Here is a 21,454-nt window from a genome sequence, read left to right as displayed (position 1 = left end):
CGTATAGGCTTAAGGTGCACACGACACAAGCACTCGGATATGCAATGCAAGATGATGTACTTATGTGTTGTAAGCCTTTTTTTTTTCTTCTAAAAAAGAACGGCTAGTTTACCCCATCCTCAGAAGATACACATAAACACATATTATCAAGTTCAGAGTATCAAGCATGCATACATATTCATCTACAAAATACAACCGGATTCACTCATTACAATGACAATTAATTTCAAATGGAGTTTCAATTCACTCATTTCAGCGACGGTTAATTCCAAACATGGGGAGTAGTATCACTCATGTAACTAGATAAATAAAGCTGAAAGCTCGAAGCAACCAGGCTCCAACAAGATATAAAATAACTTAATCACATATTCCATAGGTGGATCTCCAAACTGTTGCGCCCAAAGTTCATGGATCCTCTGTCCTCCATACAAATGCTATTTAAGCTACGCAAACAACTTAATAGTACATATGCGGAAGATCAATATAAGTCTGCGGCACACGGGAGCGCGTGCTCCTGGTTTTTAAAATATGTTATAAACGTATTTTGAAATGTTAAAAAATTTCAAACAAAAATTTAGCGCGTACATCTCGATATTGTACATGCTCACAAAATCGTTTCGCGAAAAACCGGCAAGTTATGTGTAACGTGTAAAGAAAAACAAAATCTGATGTTAAAAAGTGCTTTTCACAAGACATATTTTTGTATTTTTTACACAAGCCACAGAAAATGACGATTTTCTTCAAAACTTGACATGCACAGATATAATGTCAAGATGTATGCACCAAATTTTTGTCTCGGATTTTTCCACACTTTGAAGTATTTTTTCTGGTGGCAGGAGCGCGCGCTCCACTCCCGTGTGCCAAAGCGAATTTCTGCGCAATAGTATATATAAGTTGACCGAATTTGTAATTTTCATAAGTCAATTTTAAGGGAGAAGGAACGGTTAAAGAAGGGGGGAAACAGGAGTAAGAAGAAAGAAAGAAAGACAATATATAAGTCTTACTGTGTTGACAAAATTCCAAACAACTGAATAAAATCGCTCTTTACGTGCCAACGCAAGTATACAATGATGTAGTGATGTGAGCTTCATATGGAGAAATTGACATGACAAAGGAAATACTAGTTAGCTAACTAGGGTTGATCAATCCTGAGTTCCAAATCCCATTACTGAAATTACATATATATGTTGATGTATTGTAAGTATATTTGTATATATCATCCTATGCCCTAGAATCAAAGTGGAAACTAATTAGCCACATGTAAAAATGGCAAGTAGTCGTCAAACATACATACTCCGTCGTATGATCAAATTGTCAACAATTAATCATCAGTCAAGATAATCTGAATCCTCCGGATCAAATATTATGTCGTTAAGTGTTCTTGGAGGAGCTCGAATTGGCTGCCGGCGGCGGCGTCATTGTCTGGCCGTGGAAGAGCTGTGGCGCCGTGGACGGCAGCAAGCTGCTCCACAGGTTCCAGTCGATCGTCCCAGCAGCAGCCGCCAGCTGCTGATCCGCACTGCTACACCCACCGCTGATCTGCGAGATGTCGCCCTCGCCCTCGCCGTCGAAGGTCGGGCTCTGGAGTGGCGGCGGCAGGTCGGAGGGGAACAGCTGCACCTGCTGCTTGGACTCCGCCGCCAGAACATGCTGATCATGTGGCGGACCCCCGCCGGCGACCATCAGGCGCGCGTTAGGGTTGTCGTAGTAGTAGTAATTGGAGGCGGAGCTGTAGCTGCCGTTCATCGTCGGGTACCCGCCGCCGCCGTAGGACAGCCTGTGCTGCTGGCTGGGCACCGGCTTCACGAACGCGCGGCACACCACCCACCCTTCCTCCTGAACGATCAAATCAGCCCACAAAATTAATTAGCACTGCAATTGAACAACAAAATTCGTTGCATGCATGCATGGAGATGAATCTTGAATCTGCATGGATGGAGATTTGCATGCCTGTGTGGGCGCGTGCTCGTTGGACTGGAGGCGGTACTCATGGATGATCCAGTCGGTCTTGCGGCCGTTGGGGGCGCGGCCGCGGTAGAAGACAAGCGTCTTTCTCATGCCGATCACGGCCGCGGGAGACGACGAGGACGAGGAGAGCACCGGCTTGTCCCTCCCGGTGGCCTTCCAGAAGCCGGCGGCCGTGGCGCGGTTGGTGCGCGTGCCGCTGGGGTACTTGCGGTCCTTGTAGCTAAAGAAGTAGTACTCCGTCGTCGGATCTTCCTGCCCTCCTCCGCCGCCGCCGTACTTGCCGCACCTCTCTGCCATCAACCAACACACACAGCTCGGTCAGCCTCCATTAACCGCTGCAAAAGCAAACCATCGAGCTCTACAGGATCGGCGATCGAAGTGGCGAACGAATTACGTACCTTGAAGATCCCACGGCTCGATCCGGTAGAGGTCGACCTCCTGGATGATGTCGAGGTCGATCTTGTGGGAGGAGACCTTCCGGGCGAGGTAGTAGCCGACGAGCTCCTCCTCCGTGGGGTGGAACCTGAACCCCGGGGGCACCGTGTTGCAAGAGGACTCCTCCATTGCCAGACCACCCCGATCCCTCGATCAGACGACGATGCTAGCGCTCTGCTCTAGAACATGCAAAAGCTAGCGGGTTCAGGTCTGAGCGAGCATGTGCATGTGTATCTGAATGGGCCAGGCAGGGAGAGAAAAGGTCCTAGAAATAGGGAGGCATGCACTGCACTCCTCATGCAATGGGATTTAGGATGGCATAGCACGCCGACCTAATTAGTTGTTGCACCACACCTAAAGGAGTCGTACCCGTACATACAATACAATACAATACAGACAGACAGACATCATTCTTTTAGGAGAAAAATCTAGGTGCTGGCTATCTAGACAATCCGTGTATTGTACAGTACTGTACCACCTAATAGCTACTATTTCGGTTTCGGACATGAGACATGGACTGGTCAGTTAATTAGGACGGCAGGCTCGATCAGCTTGTGCCATACCAAAGCAGGAACGGAATTTAGTGCAAATCCAAAGTGGTACTAGTTTTTGGACGGTGTGTGTAGTGAAGTGAAGCTTTTTGGAAGGTAGAGAGAGGGTCTCCTATAGCTAGCTAGCTTGGAGTGCACTTCAGGGCTGATCTCACTCACATCCACCATCCAGATATACTAGCAGATAGTACTGACCCTTCTCTGTCACCTACAGCCTTCAGGACCTCCCACATAACATAATACCTGTACCAATAAAAAGGGACTATGTATGGCTGCCATGCATACACCGCAGGTTGATGGATCGGACATGAGATATGAGATATGATTATGACAGATGTTGCAACAAACGATCAGATCATGACTATAACAAAACAAAGGCATGTTTTGTACTTATTGGATATATATATTTAAGCTCGTCGAATTAAGATACTCGTTGATGCTTGGCCTGGTTGCTGGAGGAGCTTTTAAAAAAAAATGAACTAGAGGAGCTTGTGAGAGACAGATGTGGTCAAGAACTTGAACCTGATGTAAACATGAGGTCCGCATGTTACAGGCACGCGTGGAGCGGAGATCTGCAACTTGCAGCTACAGCGCGTGTAGAATCTATCTATCTATCTAAAGAGAGACAGAGATCGATGGAGAGAGAGAAGCTTGCTTAGTCGGTTAATAAGTCGTCAACAAGCGACCACCCCCACCATCATTGTGAAAGGGACGCACATTTTTCCCAGTTGAGAGTTGAGCAAATTTGAGTGTACATATATATGTGCAAGCAATTACCTTTTCCCGAAAAGGAAGGGGGTTGTGTTCTAACCCAAGCCACCCCCGCTCTCCCCTCATCACCATCCTACCTATTGCCCCGATTTTTCTTGGGCCGTGGTGTTGCAAGGGTCGTGCCAACTTTGGGGATCTATGGGTTGTGCCGTCCTCGGCATTGTAATATATTTGTGCTTAATGAATTACAGTTTTGCTAAAGCACATCTAGATGTGATGTGCCATAAGTATTGCATATCTAAGTCATATGTCATTGATTTTACATTAAGATTCGTGTGAATATTTTCTTTTTTTTTCTTTTTCTTTTTATACTTGATTCACTCACTTAGATGTGCAATAACTAAAGCACATCTAGATGTGCCCTAGACACACCCAAATGAATTACATGCATCTCCCGTGCTCTCGTTCATGGTTTGAAAAAAGAGAGATAAGGGAGTGCGCTTGGCCTCTACAACCGTTTTTATTGAAATTGTTTATTACGAAATATCAAAGTCATGCAGTTACTATTTGTTTTCTTTTTCCTTCTCTATCTATATTGGAAAGCTAGGGAGCGAACGTTTCGATTTTGTGCTCAGGGCGCGATGTTTTATAGGGAGGAGATGAGCAGTGGATAAGTAGGCAAGGAAAAGGAAGGGTCTGACAAATAAGGTGGAGGGTCAATAGCGATGCCAACGTCGCAGAGCTTGATCAGGAGACAACGGTAGATCAAAGGAGAAAGACAGAAGGGGGGAGGGGAGCACAAGGGACGAGGAAAGGAGGGGTTCATGAATGGACTCCACGCAACATCAACTCAAACCAAATCACTATATATGTCCCAACCAAACTGCCGTCTCAAGTAACTGAAAAAAACTAAAACAATCAGAGAACAAATGAAACCGAGGTATTGGAGAGCTAGACCATCAATCAAAATCAAGGACCAATTAACCTGCAGTCATCCAAATAACATTCATCCAAAGCAATGCATATACGATGAACTTGGCTCCTGCAGCCATCCAAATAACATTCAGAGCTCCCTACACAAACATATCCCTTAAATTTGACGAACAGCAGCTAATACATGTGTAAAACCGTGTGCTTCGGTACCAGAGACGAAAAGCTAGACCATCAATCAAAATCGAGGACTAATTAATCTTACACTTTACTGTTCCAATCAAACTTCTCCGTTAGATCAGCAGCTTAATCGCCTACCGCACAACAGATCCGCAGTTCAAGGGCATGTCAGCAGCATCACTCCTGCTTGCTGCGGGCCTCACGAGCGCGGTGCTTGAGCTCGGCCCTTTTCCACCTTACCATCAGCATGCAGAGTGTCACAAGGGTGTTCACCTGCAGAACAAGCGCACAGCAAACGCACAGGAGGCAGTTGCGCATAAGCAAAGCGGAAGGGGATGCAGACTGACACCAGTGAATGAGACAGCAGGCGATGCGCTTACCAGAATAAGTATCGTAATCAGAAGCAGGGGGCCAGACCACATGACCGAGATGAAGAGGCCTTGGGGATCAAAGTAATTCTGGCTTGAGAAGCTCTTCCAGTTTTGTCCTAGGAACGTGTTTAGTTTCTCGGCAAGGAATACACCAGAAACTGCAATGAGTCGAGTACATCAGGTAAGCAAAGGGGGTAATCTAGCGTATTACAAAAGCTATTGCTTTGCTGGCGCTTTGCCTGTAAATCCCGACTTGCATCGGAATGGAAAGAGGAAACATTATCTCTCAATGTCAAGGTTACATTTACTAATTACTTGTTGAAATATTCAAACTACTTGTGTGGTTAAATTTTACACCAATGTAAAATAACAGGCACAATAGCAAAGAAGGTGAAGGTCTTCTCATCTCACGTACAGTACACATTTAGAAACCGGAGAGAAAAACGCTACACTGAAACCTCGCTGACATGATTAAACCAACATTTATGAAGAAGTTGGAAGTTGCCAGTGCCGCTGCAAATTAGATAAGCTTTACAGAGTTGACATGTGCAGTGTGATTATTTTGACGGTTTCAAGGCGACACAATACATAAAACTGCTAAGCTCAGCAATCATAAAAAAATATCGATACTTTATGGTCGGTATAGCATGACATTCGGAACTAGTATGACATGAATGATGTACACATTCTACAAACACTAGCTAACGGTACTAGGTGTCTGAAGGCCAAATAAATGAACAATGATAGGAAAGTAATACTCACATGTTAAGGCTGACAAGATAAGTTGGAAATTGATGTTCCTCCTGGAGATGATGGTTACCAGTAGCAGAATGGCATGGAAACTTATCATGCCGATCAACCAAGGTTCCTGAAGACACAGATGGAGCAGATTAGTCAAGGTAAGAACAGGGACGACGATTACTCATCAGATGAGGCGAAGTTGATTATTTTTACACAATAAAACATGAACCGACATGCAGCGGTCGATTCAAGAAAACAATGGTATATGACTACACAGAACTACAGAAGTACTAGTTACTGAGTATCATGTGGTAAACCATCAACATGGAAGCTCCAAAATTGGAGTAATCACAAGCGGCATTATGTAACTTGCACCCTGTTGCGGACTTCATTCTTAGATGCACAGCGGTGTTGTTCCATTGATTTACTAGTTCACAGGAATGAGGAGGCAGTGGAATCGCGCGGAGATGAACCACATGAAATTGTTCGTCCTGCATAGCATAACTACCCAGACAATCGCTGCCTCTCAAGAGAGATCCAGGCGAGGCCGGCGGTGAAAAATCACAGCGTCCGTTGGATTTAGTCGGCAACGAGCACACTGACGTCGGCGGTTGCGGCAGCGGCTTCTGCTTCCCGGTGGACTAAATCCTAGGGTCAAGCGAGCGAAGCAGGGGGTGAGGGAGAAAAGACGCACCTTCCAGTCGACGGCGTGGAAGAAGCCGACGAAAGTGTCGACGGCGGGGCCGAACCCGCCGCGGAGCTCGGTGGAGACGCGGCCGAAGAGCTCCGCCACCACGTCGGCGTGCTCGTTCAGCGCCGAACGCACCTCCTCGACCGCTCGCCCAACCGCCGCCGCCGCCGGTGAGGAGGAGGACGCCGCCATCTCGTCTCGTGATCTGATCTCCTCCTGCACTGCTCTCCTCCTTTCTCTGCAAGAGACGCAAAGGCAAAAGGCCGTTCCCTCTGCTAATTCGGGACCACACGTCAGTGACTTTAAACGCTGGAAACACTTGGGCCGAGTTCTTCCTTAACTGGGCTGGGCTTGTTTAAGCATCTCGTGCCCATTCTGCTTGCACCTCGTTTGATTTCCTTCCCTCAAAAAAGAAACCTCGTTTGATTTCCAATAATCGAATATGATTCAATCAATTTCATTCAAAATATAATTCCACTAGAATTTCAACTTTAAAATTAAAAATAAATATTATATGTAATACTATATTTTTATTGATGTTGCAAAAATACAAACTAGTTAATTTGTAAAATTTTGGTATCTAGAATTTTAATCCCTTGTACACAATTTAAAAAGTTGCTCCAAACTAGTTGGAACTTGACCAGCATTATCCACGTGGAAAGGAGGTACATTGATCTTATTTGGAGACCGAACCATGCCAGAGTGTCTCGGCAAGCTATGTACTCATTGGATCCAGTTTGTGCTCCACTGAGGAGGAGAGGATGACGAGCACGTGTGGGCACCAATGCGCCCTTTGATTTCGCCAATGCCACCGGGCTGGGAGCGTCCTCTAGCGGCAACAGCGACGCAGGGGTTGGGCGGATGTGGAAGGCCGCCGAGCAGCGACGAGGGGTGCGGCTTGATGGCGAACCACGTGCGGACGGGCAACACCGCTGGCGAGGGCGTTGTCCAAGCTGTTAAAACTGCAAGTGTTTTCGCAATGGGGGAGAAAAGTGTGAAGGAGGCGTTTCGGTCGCGATAAGGATAGCGGTGAAGTGGCGCCCCATGCAAATGTGTGGCAATCGCTCAACTCGATGGACGCAACCTGATTATCAGTCGATTGAAGCCAATTATTTTTCTTTTCGTAAACTTTTGGTTTCACATCCAGACCATAAAAATCTAAAAATTCGAGGTATGGCATGGGACACGTCCAACATATGCGTAGGTCTGATAAGTGTGTGAGAGTGAGACTCGTGAACTAATTTTTTTCCAAATTTTTACAATAGGAATCTGTTTAGACTTCGTTCGATGTAGACACTGTGCTCAAGGAACTGGAGTGGGGTCCATTACCAAATCAATCATGATATTGAAGTGGGCTTCAATTCGAATTAGTCTGCTTGTTTCCATGGCATGTGAAACTATAAATTGAACCGGAAACAAATATCATTTCCAAGGAATGTAATGTCACTCCTCTTGCCTTTGGTGCATTCTTCCTTTTAGGGCCAGATGTTTGCCCAACATGAAGCAAAGGAGAATTGGTATTGTCTAAGTCATAATGTGGAGCTACTTGACCATCATGAATGTGTTCTAAAAGATGCATCACAATGAAACAACCAAGGTAGTCAGATTACGGACTCAACTCATAGAATCCTATGATGTCACGACTCTACAGAAGCATGTCGATCCGAGACCCACTATGAATCTGGATCAGGTAGAATCTATGTTGAGTCGTGATCCAAATCATAGAATCCCGTACAAAATTGCAGAATCCCAATTATGCTATGGACTATGTCCGATGCTACTAATTTATCTAAGTCATTTTTAAATTCTAGCAGAATAGTATGCCATGATCCAAACCATTTTTCACATGCCTCATGGCCCTTTATTCCCCTCCCAAGCCCAAATAGACCGAAACTAAGAATTGACGTGACGCCAAGGTTGATTGTAGAAGAAAAGCAAGACTCTTGAAGTTTAAGTACTGCGGGTTAGCTATACAAGTGATCGGCTATTCATAAACTCTAAAAAAAACCTTTTAAGTAAATTTCATGCATTGAAGATTTAAATTTTCTATATATTTCCTCTCATGTGTGTTACATACATGCAAGCTAGATAGTAGGTTAGCCATGAAAAGAAGTGGAATACAACTACCATTGATGTGTACGGTTTTTGCTCTACATTCGGTGTTAAGAATCTATAGAATACATATAAATTTTTGGTGTAGGTATAAAATATTTTACTATTTGAGTATTTCTAGTAGACTCCTCAGTTCCACAACTTGATACTACGAATCGATTTTGTCTAAGGAAAAACGGCCCGACTCCGAATCCTAACCCTGACTACCTTGGAAACAACCATCCTAAAATTGATCTAAAAATGCACATGAAAAAAATGTGTATCTAGGTCCGAAATTTCATCAAACATGACGAGGGCATGTCCAGTGTTGGCGATTCCTGACATTCTCCGTGACCGTTGGAGTTGTGGTGACTCGTAAGTCGTGTCCTCGACGTCGTCCTCCTGGCCTCTTTCGTCCGTGTTCGGACATCAGACATGCCCAACCATTATGTGGCCGAAACGATGTCGGGTACAATCATGAACGAGTGTAGGTACCTTCTCGCCGGCGAGGCAGATGACATATGCAGCAAAGCCGAGGTCTATGGCCTCCTTCAACGCAACTCCCTTCACTGCTACTATGCGGATGCTTTGCTCCCTTCGGGCAATGGTCTCCGCCTTTCTCACGAGGATTGGGGCCCCCACGAACTCCGTCGAGCCATCGTCCATGGCGGTGGTGTTAGTCGTCGACATTTGGCACGGGGGTGAAAACGCGGAGCAAGGGTGAAAGAGGGTAACAACTCGAAGGTTGGAAAGGAAGGACGAACACGGGAGGGCAGTGGATTTGATGGGCCTTATCATTTTGGAGGAACTTGAAGTATGTCTAGCCTATCGGGTACGGCATGATGATAACTTCTATGACGGTCACAAATCCACCTCACATATGAACCGCGTTTGAGGATGCTGGACAGGCCAGACATATGGTCTGACTTTAGGGTTTCGGTTGACGTATGAGCTGACTTTATAGTTTCGTTGAATGATGTTTTCTTGTCCAGACGATGTCGGCAGTCTCCGGACTGTCCGCCCGAACGTTTAGGTAGAAATGGGTCCGGTTGTGGATGATCAGATGCCCACACGTGTCTGAATTTCCTCCCACACCTCCCATCAGCTCGCCGCTGGCCTGAATGTTCCGGATGAGACGATAGATAATACCGCGTCGGTGGTTTCGTTCGACAACGCTTGTGATCAATTCAGAGCCGCAAAAATCATCAGCGTCATAAACATACCACGAAGCCGACGTGAGGCAAAGGAAGAAAAACCCATTGGACGAAACCAGAAGAGGAGAAGTGCAACAAGATTCTTGCAGGGCCACCAGTGACAGACATCTAGCTAGCTGGAGCGGCACACAGATTAATCCCTAGAGGCACCGCCGCCGCCGCTGGTTCTGGATCCAGGACGAGGATGCCGACAGCCATGGTAAAAAAGTTAAAAATCCCCACGGATAGAGATGGATGGGCGGAAAACATTACACACTGAAAAATCGGATCGAGCGGGGCACCAAACCTGCGATTTCAATTCCCAATCTCGACTTCTCCTCTGCCCCTCCCTCCGCCTGTCTCCCCCCCACTGAATTCGCCGTCAATCTCGCCACCTATGCGTAATCCCACGGCCGGTTCCCCCCGTCCCGCCCCTCCCATGGCAGCCGACGTCTCCATCCTTCTGGTCTCCTCACAGCCGCGCGCCCAGTAACACCGCCGATTCTCGCCCCCTTCGTCTTCTCTGTTTCCAGGTGAAAAATCCCTCCTTTTTAAAGATTAGATTCGAAAGCCAGGCTAAATTTGGCCAAGTTTTTGTAGCCGAGTCGCGAGATGCCACCGCTATTAGTTTCTTTTCAGCTGAATTCCAGCTAAAAGTGCCATCCTTTGGCCGAATTGCTTTTCTCTCTAAGTTATTGGGTGCTGATTTCACACCCACGGATTGATAGGATTCTGTTCTTCTCCGCATAATTTTGGAGTCTACCGAGGTTTTGGGGCAGGTTGCGTCCTCCCATGAAAACATCTTCTTTTGTCTAATAAATAAATTTTAGAGGTTTCTCCTTTGTGTGCTACATTTGAATGAATGCTATAAAAGATAGGTATAGTTACTGGTTATTAGTTTGATGGCTCATTTTTTGGAATGCAATTGCAGGGCTAGTAGAGGATCGGTGCTTTGGAGCGAGAGAGTGTTGTCTCACAGGTTTTGAGTTCTCATTTGGCGGGTCGGTGTTTGCTCTTCTCTTGGTTGGCACCAAAGGAAAGGAGGTCTGACAAGATGAACCGTGCAAGAAGAGGAGGGAGATCATTTTCCCTCTGGTTATGTGCAGTGGTTTGTCTCATGGCTCAGCCGGGAGCTTGCAGTGTGGTGCTGATGGCGAATAACACAACCTTGTCTTTCAGTGATGTCGAGGCAACATTTAGTGAGTGCTATAATAAATTAACCAATTCCCCTCTGTTTCAGTACCAATCAATTATCAACTCACTACTATTTCGTTTCGTTGTTACTGTGCATTTGTTTTTATTATCCTGAATCCATAATTCGAGTCATCACTGATGAATGGACTGATTGCTTGTCGTGCGTCCTGGTAGTTAGACTAGTATTTGGCAGTGCTGCTTTTATTACCTCTTGTATGGCAATTTGCACATGCTTTATAATGTTATTACCTCTTGTATGACAATTTCCACATGCTTTATAATGTGCAAAGCTAAGTTAAAGAAGAACTTATTGGTATTTCAACATTTTGCAGCTCCAGAAGTGAAAGGTTCAGGTTTAAACGGTGTAATTTACACCGTCGAACCTCTTGATGCTTGCAGTCCTCTGACAAAGAAAGCAGTCGAAGGGCCTGCATCACCATTTGCGTTGATTTTAAGAGGCGGCTGCCAATTTGATGATAAAGTCAGAAATGCTCAGGATGCCGGATTCAAGGCTGTGATAGTATATGATAACAAAGACCACGGTGTCCTTGTTTCAAGTAATGTTCCTTGACTTCTCCTTTTGGTCCTGACATTATTTGTTTTTCTTTTAGTCTGTATATCTTTAATAACGTGTCGCTCATGATCACCGCATATAAGATGGGTGATTCATGATGCTTTGGTAGCTAAACATTAGAGAGGTCAGAGGAATAACAAGTAGGTATACAAATATCTGATCCTGTATCATGAAATTTAAATGGTTAGACGCACCTGTGACCTTTTTCAGACTACACCTCGCTAAGAAAAAAAGAAGCAGAAATCAATTGTAAACTTGATCTGGCATAAAAATGTTATGACAATTGACATGTGTTTTTTTCAATAGCCTTTTGTTTTCTCCAATATTATCTATTCTGTGCACATATTTTCAACAGTATTTAACTAGGAAGTGTTAACAGTGGCTGGAAGCTCATCCGGTATCGACATATATGCGGTCTTCATCTCTAAGACGTCAGGAGAGGTGTTGAAACTATATTCAGGTCAAAGTGATGCTCAGGTGTGGATAATATCAACGCGTGATAACTCAGCTTTGTCAATCATGGCAATATCTTTCACAGCACTGCTTGCTATGTCTGCTGTTCTGGCCACTTGTTTCTTTGTGAGAAGACACCAGATGAGAAGGGACAGGGCTCGAATACCTGCAGCACGAGAATTTCATGGAATGAGCAGTCAGTTAGTCAAGGCAATGCCGAGTCTTATTTTTACAAAAGTCCAGGAAGACAATTGTACTTCGTCAACATGCGCCATTTGCTTGGAAGACTACAGTGTTGGTGAAAAGATAAGGGTGCTGCCTTGTCGTCACAGTATGTTCTTCTCACATTTAAATATCACAATTATTTTCTAGTTATTGCATAATAGGATCTGATGGTCTGAGATCTCGATGCCTGTGCAATTTATGTACAACCAGATTAATCTGTCTACTAGTCATTGCTGATTTGAAGTTTGGAATTAGAATATACTTGCTGCATTACTACCAGAATAGTAGCAAGAGAATGGTGTCATTGATCAAAACTTACATCATAATCACAATAACTCCACGTAATATCCCTTTGTATGTTTGATACAAACTCAATTGAATATGGTCTTGCTAGATTTCATTTGTTTCCTGGTCGCTTAATGTAGATAAATCTACACTACGAATTCTACACTATAGATCTGAAAATTAAGTATTGCAGTGCTACCGAACCCTCTGTTATGTGAAGCTTTTTTTTTTTCAACCAGTGCACTGATACTTGGCTGTTTCATCTTACAGAGTTCCATGCTGCTTGCGTGGACCTGTGGCTCACATCATGGAGGACATTCTGCCCTGTATGCAAGCGAGATGCAAATGCTGGAATGTCAAATCTCCCTCCATCAGAGTCTACCCCTTTGCTTTCTTCTGCTATTCCCTTACCAGCTGAATTGACAGCTTTGTCTTCTTTTCGTTCAATGGTAGCAGCATCTCCTCCAAGGACAATAAGCCGGCATCCTTCATGGCAGTCCATGTCCCGCACTAACTCCAATTCCAGTATCCTCCACACCCGTAACCCATGCAGATGTTTTTCCAACTCACCTGCTATCAGTACAAGTAGGAGCAGTGTAGACCTTGCAAACATGTCATCGCCATGGTCTAACACTCCGCACCTTGCATCCGCGCACTCCCTGGGTGGAGGGCATTTTTCTCCGCCGATCAGCATCGGATACACATCACCACATGTCTCCCCTTTCGGCTACAGATTCTCTGGACAGTTTATAGGTTCACCCCACATCCCCCGTTCTGAGAACGGGTCTCCAAGTTATTATCCTGGCTCTTCAGGGCAGCAGTACCCTTACCTGAGGCATCGCACAGAGTCAGGGCCAAGCTTATTTACCATGGTGCCCCAGTCGCCACAACAGATCCTGCTGCAGGATGGTGGCGACTCGGCAACGAGTCTATCAGCTTCAGCATCGACCCAGTCGCTCCGTCAGGCCTACCTGCAGCATTGCCCTGATTCTGATGTGAGCTTATCTGCTGCAACATCGGCTCAGTCGCTGCCAGGGTGCTGATTGCCCTTACAGGTTCACCATTGAAGTCCAGTTAGACCTGTTACAATAGAATAAGCTCTCCATGAGGCGTTCAGCGGCGGTCACCATTGTGAAGCGGATTTGAATGAGCAATAGGAAGCTGCCTGGGTAGAGCCGGTGACCTTTAATCTGACCAACTAGCAAGGATTGTCTTGAGGCGTGTGTGCTACTGATGATGCCAGGAGTGTATATTATTGCAGTTTAATAGGGATCTACTGTTAGTTGCAGTCAGAAATGCCTTGTGCTAGTAAGATGACGTATATATTCTGTTCATGAATGCTTCAGAGAAATATATTAATCTTGTTCGTTCTCACTCTGGTTTGAAGGGTTTACCAGTGCCTATGGCGGACCTGTAATCATGTTTATACTGCTTGTATGTTTTTTGTTATTGGTTTTTGGTCTGGCTTTTAGTTATTTGTTCTGGGTCTGGTTTTTGGTTGCCTTCGCATACATAAAGAACGCAATGCAGTACAAAATACAACTAGAGAAGTATATACCGCAGAAGAAGAGGTACACCTAAGACTGTAAAAAGATATAAAATAGAAAAAGAGATTGGGGCAACCGAAGCTTCCCCCGCCTACAGAGATCACTTCCAAGAAGAAGAGCCCGTACTTCAATTAGTAGAGAATTGTTCAAATCCTAGTTGTAATCCTTCTTGAAATCCATGTTGAAATCTTAGATCAAATCGTTGTTGAAAGAAAAACTTTCATTGGTGTGGGGAATGAAGATATCTTCTAGCCATTGATGAACAAGTCCCACATGGATTTCTTGAGGCAGCCAATATGGCGATTCTGACTTTGCACTTTGCCTCGACGGCCTGCACAATGCATATGGAACGCGCCATATGCAAGGCTACTATTATGGCAACTCTACTAGAGTTGCTCTAAGCGTGTCGGTTTTCCTTAAAAAAGAAAAAAAAGGGGGGGGGGGGGGGGGGGGGGCTACTAGAGTTGCTCTTAGCGTGTCAGTTTTCCTAAAAAAACGAGTTGGGGGGGGGGGGGGCAGCTAGACTCGGTTTATCTTTTCGGTTTAGGATAGTTTTCTGATAGCTGTCATGTATGTTTTGTGGTGTGCAGTGGGCGTGGTCTGTGCTGCCTCAGGGTGGCTCAGTTGTGGAGATGGTCACTTGTGCACTGGCCCGGGGCCCAACCCGATCTATTCGCTCCATCGATGGAGCTAGGTCGCCACGGTATCCGGCAACGGAGCGGAAGCAAAAAGTGGTGTGGCGGGCCGAGGGTGGATGGGGACGGTCCTAGTGGTGGCATGGGTGCTCAGGCATTTGTGATGGCTGTAGAATTTAGTTGTGGTGGTGTTGTGCCTATGTGTGGACTTGCCTCCAAGATGTCATCGTGGCTCGATCAAAGACTCAAATTTGGCGGCCATGGTCTGCTACTCTTAGTGCGATGCAGGAAATGTCTCACTTTCAATTCGCAGTGGCTTGGCCCTCGGGGCTTGGGTAGGTGGAAGGCTTAGGTATCTAGGCAAAAACCTTGTTTTTCGATGGGGATCGATTGGTACCGACGATGATGGTGGTGGCACCCTCTTCCTTTGGAGCACCTGAAGGTGTCTCCTCTTCACTAGACCTTGATTAGCCGTTTCTAGGTTTGTCATTGTGGCTTTTGATGTGGTCGGCTTTTTCCCAATGCTTACAGTCTTCGATGAGGTTTTACGCCGGTGATGATAATGTCTACATGCTTCATTTTTCTTTTTTGAAGGTGTCTACGAAGAGCTTGTTTATTTCTCTTTGGATTGTGGCATGTTAACTAGGATGTCAATTTTATCCATGGGTTTGAATATCCAGGCATGTGTACGATGTTTTATCGAAAGGCAAAATCATGGGTAACCTGGTTAGTCATGGGTCAGAGTATGGATAGTACTTCTTATGCATGGGTTGGAGCATGGATAGTACTTCTTGCCCATGGTTCGCCCAATTAATATTTAAATAAGTAAATAAATATTTCTTTATTACATGTGCTTTGTGGACCACAGAAGATGTATAACACACATAATTGTATACTCTAATTCCTAATTGTAATACCCTGTAGTTGTGGTATAAGTAATTCGTTAAGCTTATTTTCTATTCCATGGCTTACCCATGGTTTAGGAAATTCAGAAACATAATTTAAATATATCATTACATTTTTAAATTCCTAACCTTTTCTTCATAATTATGAACATTTACTAAAACATTGAAGATTTTTCAAATAAAAATATTCATTTAAATCAATGAACATTTAATTAGCGATCAAGTTTTAAAAATCTTGTACAACTATAAAACTTATGATTTTTTTTAGAATTCATGAATATTTTTCAAATATTTTAAAAGAATGTTTTAAATATACGAACATTGTTTACATACTCGATTTTTTTTAAACATTGTGAACATTTTTTAAAATTCACAAAAAATTAAAATTTGTGTGTTTCTTTAATTATTTAAAAAGTGCTTTAATGAAATGTCAGTTCCTAGTTCCTATACTGTCCTGCGAGACACATGATTTGGCTAGACCCGTAGGCCTCCTTTGGTTTGTAGATATTTTGTAGAAACTCTATAGGATAGGATTTGCAAAGGAAAAATTCCTTTGAAGCCCTTTGATTTATAGGAATGGAGTCCTATTTCTATATAGGATAGGAATCAATCCTTCACATTTTAGAGGAAAAAAACATTAGCCTAGACTCAATGAAAAATTCCTATCCTATCAATCAAATGACATCTCTTTCTTTATAGGAATTAAGATGCATGTCATTTTAGTTCCTATAATTTTTCTATTTCTATAAAATTCTTATTCTATGAACCAAAGAAGGCCTTAGGGTCTACTTCAAAAAAAACCTTAAAGTCCCTAGCTTATTCTAGAGGCTCAATATAATTTTATTTCAAGTCTACTATCAGTTAACAACCGTTAATTAGTAGCCTTTAAAAAATTTAACCCTTAATTGTTAAGTATTAATAAAATTTTAGTACGGGCTTCTAGAATAACTTGGGAAAAAAGGCAACTTATTTCCATAGCTGACAATAAGCTAAAAAAGAGACTGAAAGGAGGCAACTTATTTTAACAACCGACAATAGCCCCAAAAGAATTGACCCTTATCAATTATAAGGATAGTGTGAGTCAATTAAGTCCTCTATTTCTAGAGCATAATAATCATATAAAATAGCCGATGGCAACCAGACATTCATGTTGAGCTTAGTAATTACTCCAAATACATTCATTTGAGATAAAACCGATAAAGCATATAAGGATAGCCTGGAGCAACCAGGCATTCAAGCTGCACAATGAATGCTAGAGAGCTTAGTAATTGTGTACGCTAGGCTTTTAGGCTGCATAAAAATATGCTAGGCTGCATCCTACATTGGAGAGCGAGCCTAGTAATTGTGCACACTAAAGATCTTAGTACTCCCTCCTTTCGGTTTATAAGGCTCAATTCAAAAATCTCACCAACCAAGGTAGATGATGAGTGGTGAAATATTTTTTGCAATTTGCAAAAGCACTCAATTAATGCTCTTGTTTTCCTCAAAAAATTATGTTTACGAATGCATTAATTGCAATGCATGCATGCATAAAATGCATGCATGTGTATCCTAGGCTGCACAAAAATATACTAAGCTGAAGCCTACATTGGACGCTAGAGAGCGTTCGCATCCTTATCGTCGTGTATATCTTTTTCTGTTTTTGGGGGCCCGATTCTGTACATCCTTCCCGTAGTATAAAATGACATCCTTATCCTGGTGTATATTTTTTTTCTGTTGTTGGGGGCTTGACTCTGTACATTCTTTCCGTAGTGTAAAATGGCATAGCTTTGTGCCTCTTTCCTGTAGAGTAAATGCGTTTCTGACGGACCTGGCTGAGAGTGTTTTAAATTTCGTGCAAGCCAATTTCTACATGCAACTCAGACAATCAAACTGCTCAGCATTTAGCCGTCAAAGTTTGGTTAGACTTGATACAGCCTAACTTAGTTAGGCTTGTTGCAGCCTAAGCCTATCAAACGCCTCATAGCCTGCACAAGAACATGTAACACACTGGAAGAGAACATTTCGTTCGAAAACTACTTTAATCATTTAGAGCATTGTTAATAATATAGCCAGTTACTGGTTATATGATGCTGGATAACGTCATGTCATATATAGTCATCTATAGTCATTCATATAAATATCTATAGTCATTCATGTAAATCATTTAGAGAATTCAAAATCTCTTTTAACTATTTAAGCATGATTGTTAATACAACCAGTTGCTTGCTATATGATATTATCATGTTATAAGTATATGGTTATCTTTTATAGTCATTTATGAAACAAGGTTGAGTACTACTTTATTTCAGCTTTCTTCATATTTATTATAGCTGTCATACTTTGTTTCACCTTCTATCCATCTCTTCCGTGCTTTCTTCATATCTATTATAGCTGTCATACTTTGTTTCACCTTCTATCCACCTCTTTCGTTTCATATTTATTGTATTTTTTCTTCATTTTTATTGCATTTTCTTCTCTCTATCTCATTTTTCATACTTATTCATTAATTTTTCTTCATATGTATTGCATTTTCTTCTCTCTTATCTCTTTTTTCATACTTATTAATTTTCTTTTTTGTACTTACTCCAACTATTTTTGCCCACTTCCACCGACGGAAGTTATGTAAGCAGGCTATAAGTCCATTATTATATTCGCTCTTCATCATTTTCTTATGTCTCTGCTCCACATAGACATCATTTTCTTATGCCTCTTCTCCACATAGAGGAAAATATCGTGCGAGTGTAAGTAAGCTATAAGTCAATTATTGTACTCGCTCTCAGGGCGATTTACTTACACTTGACTTATGTCTCTGCTCCACATAGACATCATTTGCTTACTTGCTATCTTTATAAGGAAATAAAGATGATAAGTCCAGCTAATTGATGCACCAACACTGTGGTTCATTTATTTTCTACAGCTCCGCTTATGCAGGGTGAAACTTAAGACAAAAGCAGCTAGCTGGTGCTTCTCACACGGTTGACATCAGATGGTACATAAAACATACAACAGCGGCCGTCCGGCCGGCCGGTGGCCTCGGCAACTTTATTTCTAGGTAGCTCTACATCGCCGTGGTACTACGGCTAGCTAGCCAGCTACTGGCGCCCGAGCTGACGTCCACCGGCGCCCATCCCCTGCCGCGCCTGCGCCCGCGGCTCCTCCGCCCCGGCCTTCCTCCCTTCCTCCTCCCCCAGATCACGCCGCGGCTGCTGCTGCTGCTGGTGCGGCGAGGCGTCGGCCACGTGCCGCGCCTGGGCGAAGAGGTCGACGGGGTCGGAGTCGGCGATCTTGCCGCCCTCCAGCGGCGAGCCATTGAAGTAGCCGGTCCTGAGCTCGTCGTCCACGGTCAACCTCGCCTGGGCCGTGCCGTGCTTGATGTCCTCCTTGCTCGTCGCCATGGCTCTCGCTGATGTGCCTCGCTACGGATGAGCTGAGTGCCTGGTGCGGGTGTGTCTCTGTCTCTCCGATCCGTGTACGCCTCGTCGTCCTTGCGGTGCACTGCGCTATTATAAGTGAGGTAAGCTGGCGGTGAAGCTCGCGTGAAGAGGACACGCCGCACCGTGACGTGGCTGCATGCATGCCATGCTAGCTCGCTCTCGAACCCTCTACAGCATGGCCCGCATGAAGCCCATTGAACGACTGATAATGGTATTCCCAAGCTTGTACGAATTCAAACTTTCAAAAATAAATGGCACGCTACAGATAAATAATACTCCCTCTGTTCTAAAATATAAGATATATCATTATTTTAAGTCAAACTTTGTCCAAATTTATAGAAGAAAACATCATTATCACTAGATTCCTCATGAAATACAGATTCTAAGATTTTAATCCTTATCACTAGATTCGACATGAAATACATATTTAAAGATTTTATTTATTTTGTATTGTAGTTCTTGACATATTTTGCTATAAACTCGGTCAAACAAGGTGGACTTTTGAAAAAAAATCAACACACCTTATATTTAGGAGCGAATTAAGTAGTATAGGTACCTTTTAATGTAACCAGTAATCCTATTTTACCCAATATGATTTGAACTTTTGAATCCATAAATCTAATATCATGTATTTTCCTCAAATATGGAACTTCTAGGTTCAGAAACTTACTTCTGCAAAAGTAAATCTATGAAACAGAAAAAAAGAAGATTATCACAATGGAAATATTTCTAAACTTGTGAATATTGTATGCATATTATTCACCACTTGTACATCTTGCATTCATAATTATTTCACAGCGTGTTTGTTTCGCGGGAGTTTGTATCGGGGAATGGGAGTTCCTGCGGCGCATGACTTAAAATCCCTTGCATGGTTGGACGACATGAGAATTAAAGAAGGCGGGGGAATAAAGGGAATTAAGGGGTGCAACACCCCCATATCTCTTTCCTGATGGGGGGCTGGTAATTGAGTTGGGGAATGGAAAGTGAGAAAATTGTTTGTTGTCCACGCCCCGCAAGCAACGATACTAATTAATCCCCTCTTAAATTCCCACAAACTATCCTCATCCATACCAAATATGGGCATGGGACTAATAAACCACTTCCCAAATCTAATCCCTCAACCAACTCCCTCTCATAAATTCCCATTTCTTTTCCCTTAAACCACCAAACACGCCGTCAGAAGGTTATGATTCCCACCCAGATCCAAACAACTACATATAGAAGAAGAAAAAAATCTCAGCACCACATAGATCAAAGATCAATTATTCAGGCCTCTAACCAACCGCAACGTAGAGTCAGAGGAGTTGAGAAGCTGGAGGGCTCCCTAACACGTCCTAAGTCCCCTAAGAAAATTGTACAACGATTTTTCTGGACTGGGGGTGGTGCGCCCCCAACCCCACACACACACATGAAATAACTTGATTGTCGAGCTACACAAAAAATTTTATGGACTTTGAGAATGAAAATGCATGTGTTGAAAAGCACAGATTTTTTTTTGTGTGTACCTCTCATTTTAGTGTATTTCATCATGGAAATTTATGCGAATGTACATTTTGTATCTGGGCATATTATTTTTTCAAAAAATAGAAACGTAAAAGTATGATTTTTTTAAAAAATTCAGCCTCCATAGAGCTCGGTGTCCACTTGGCATTTTTGTCTCTTAAATATTTCCCTCCTTGTTAGTAATGTTACAACTTGAGAGTCAAATGCAAAGACTTTCCTAAAGTGTGGTCAGCTAAGATAACTATACTATAACTTCAATTGCCCTGATCAAAATGTTTATTAGGGGGTTGGCGGGGGGGGGGGGGGGGTACTTTATTGAGGAAGGAGGTGCTACAAGAGTACTAGAATGACCATGTGCACCTTCTCACAGTATTTAACTGCATGAAAGCATGCATCGTATGGTTGTTGCACCACATGATATTGAATGTAAACATACAGTCTCCTATTTAGGTGGTGTTTGGTTCTCTAGTCCTAAGACTTTTTCTAGTCCCAACTAAAAAGTCTCTAGTCCCTAAAAAGTCCCTCCCTGTTTGTTTTCAGAGACTAAAAAGTCCCTCCCTGTTTGTGTAGGGACTAGAAAAAGTCTCTGGAAACAAACACCCCCTTAAGTACACGAAGAGAGATGACGCAAGATTATAACTCTCAAAGAAACGATCCTGTGTACCTAAGGGCAAGCAAGGAGTAGAGCTCGATTGTTTCTATGTTCATATCAAAATACATCACGTATGCAGTGTACCACATAATTTTTACAGCTAGTTGGAAACTTGGAATTGCTTTTGAATGCTGTAGAAACCCACAGACATCCTAGGAATTGGAAGCATCAGGATTTGCGACTACACATGACTCAAATCGTAC

General features: G+C 43.4%; 4 protein-coding genes across 5 annotated transcripts; 1 reads left to right on the top strand and 3 right to left on the bottom strand.

Moving 5' to 3' along the window:
* Positions 1–1,028: 1,028 nt before the first annotated feature.
* Positions 1,029–2,626, bottom strand: LOC123151257 (NAC domain-containing protein 76). Its single transcript, XM_044570999.1, has 2 exons — positions 2,367–2,626; positions 1,029–2,258 (listed from the first exon to the last, which is right to left on the bottom strand). The coding sequence occupies exons 1-2, from the start codon at positions 2,530–2,532 to the stop codon at positions 1,867–1,869; spliced, it is 558 nt and encodes a 185-aa protein (XP_044426934.1). The 5' UTR covers positions 2,533–2,626; the 3' UTR covers positions 1,029–1,866.
* A 1,998-nt stretch (positions 2,627–4,624) lies between these two features.
* Positions 4,625–6,861, bottom strand: LOC123151248 (transmembrane protein 18). The gene is made up of 4 exons (XM_044570993.1): positions 6,582–6,861; positions 5,909–6,014; positions 5,156–5,304; positions 4,625–5,048 (listed from the first exon to the last, which is right to left on the bottom strand). The coding sequence occupies exons 1-4, from the start codon at positions 6,768–6,770 to the stop codon at positions 4,953–4,955; spliced, it is 540 nt and encodes a 179-aa protein (XP_044426928.1). The 5' UTR covers positions 6,771–6,861; the 3' UTR covers positions 4,625–4,952.
* Positions 6,862–9,880: 3,019 nt separating this feature from the next.
* LOC123147664 (receptor homology region, transmembrane domain- and RING domain-containing protein 2) lies at positions 9,881–13,967 on the top strand. 2 transcript variants are annotated; one of them, XM_044566932.1, is made up of 5 exons: positions 9,881–10,082; positions 10,794–11,061; positions 11,389–11,613; positions 12,010–12,414; positions 12,864–13,967. In XM_044566932.1, the coding sequence occupies exons 2-5, from the start codon at positions 10,917–10,919 to the stop codon at positions 13,634–13,636; spliced, it is 1,548 nt and encodes a 515-aa protein (XP_044422867.1). In that variant the 5' UTR covers positions 9,881–10,082; positions 10,794–10,916; the 3' UTR covers positions 13,637–13,967. The 2 variants fall into 2 exon arrangements, with proteins under 2 accessions (XP_044422867.1, XP_044422866.1); XM_044566931.1 differs by lacking the exon at positions 9,881–10,082 and adding an exon at positions 10,104–10,395.
* A 4,574-nt stretch (positions 13,968–18,541) lies between these two features.
* Positions 18,542–19,149, bottom strand: LOC123151245 (SEED MATURATION PROTEIN 1). The gene has a single exon (XM_044570991.1). The coding sequence runs from the start codon at positions 19,055–19,057 to the stop codon at positions 18,755–18,757; it is 303 nt and encodes a 100-aa protein (XP_044426926.1). The 5' UTR covers positions 19,058–19,149; the 3' UTR covers positions 18,542–18,754.
* Between the last annotated feature and the right edge of the window lie 2,305 nt (positions 19,150–21,454).

This window comes from Triticum aestivum, chromosome 7A (genome assembly GCF_018294505.1).
Source record: "Triticum aestivum cultivar Chinese Spring chromosome 7A, IWGSC CS RefSeq v2.1, whole genome shotgun sequence".
NCBI lineage: Eukaryota > Viridiplantae > Streptophyta > Magnoliopsida > Poales > Poaceae > Triticum > Triticum aestivum.
The sequence above is the reverse complement of the archived record's forward strand: the minus strand, read 5'-3'. Positions and strand labels throughout refer to the sequence as shown.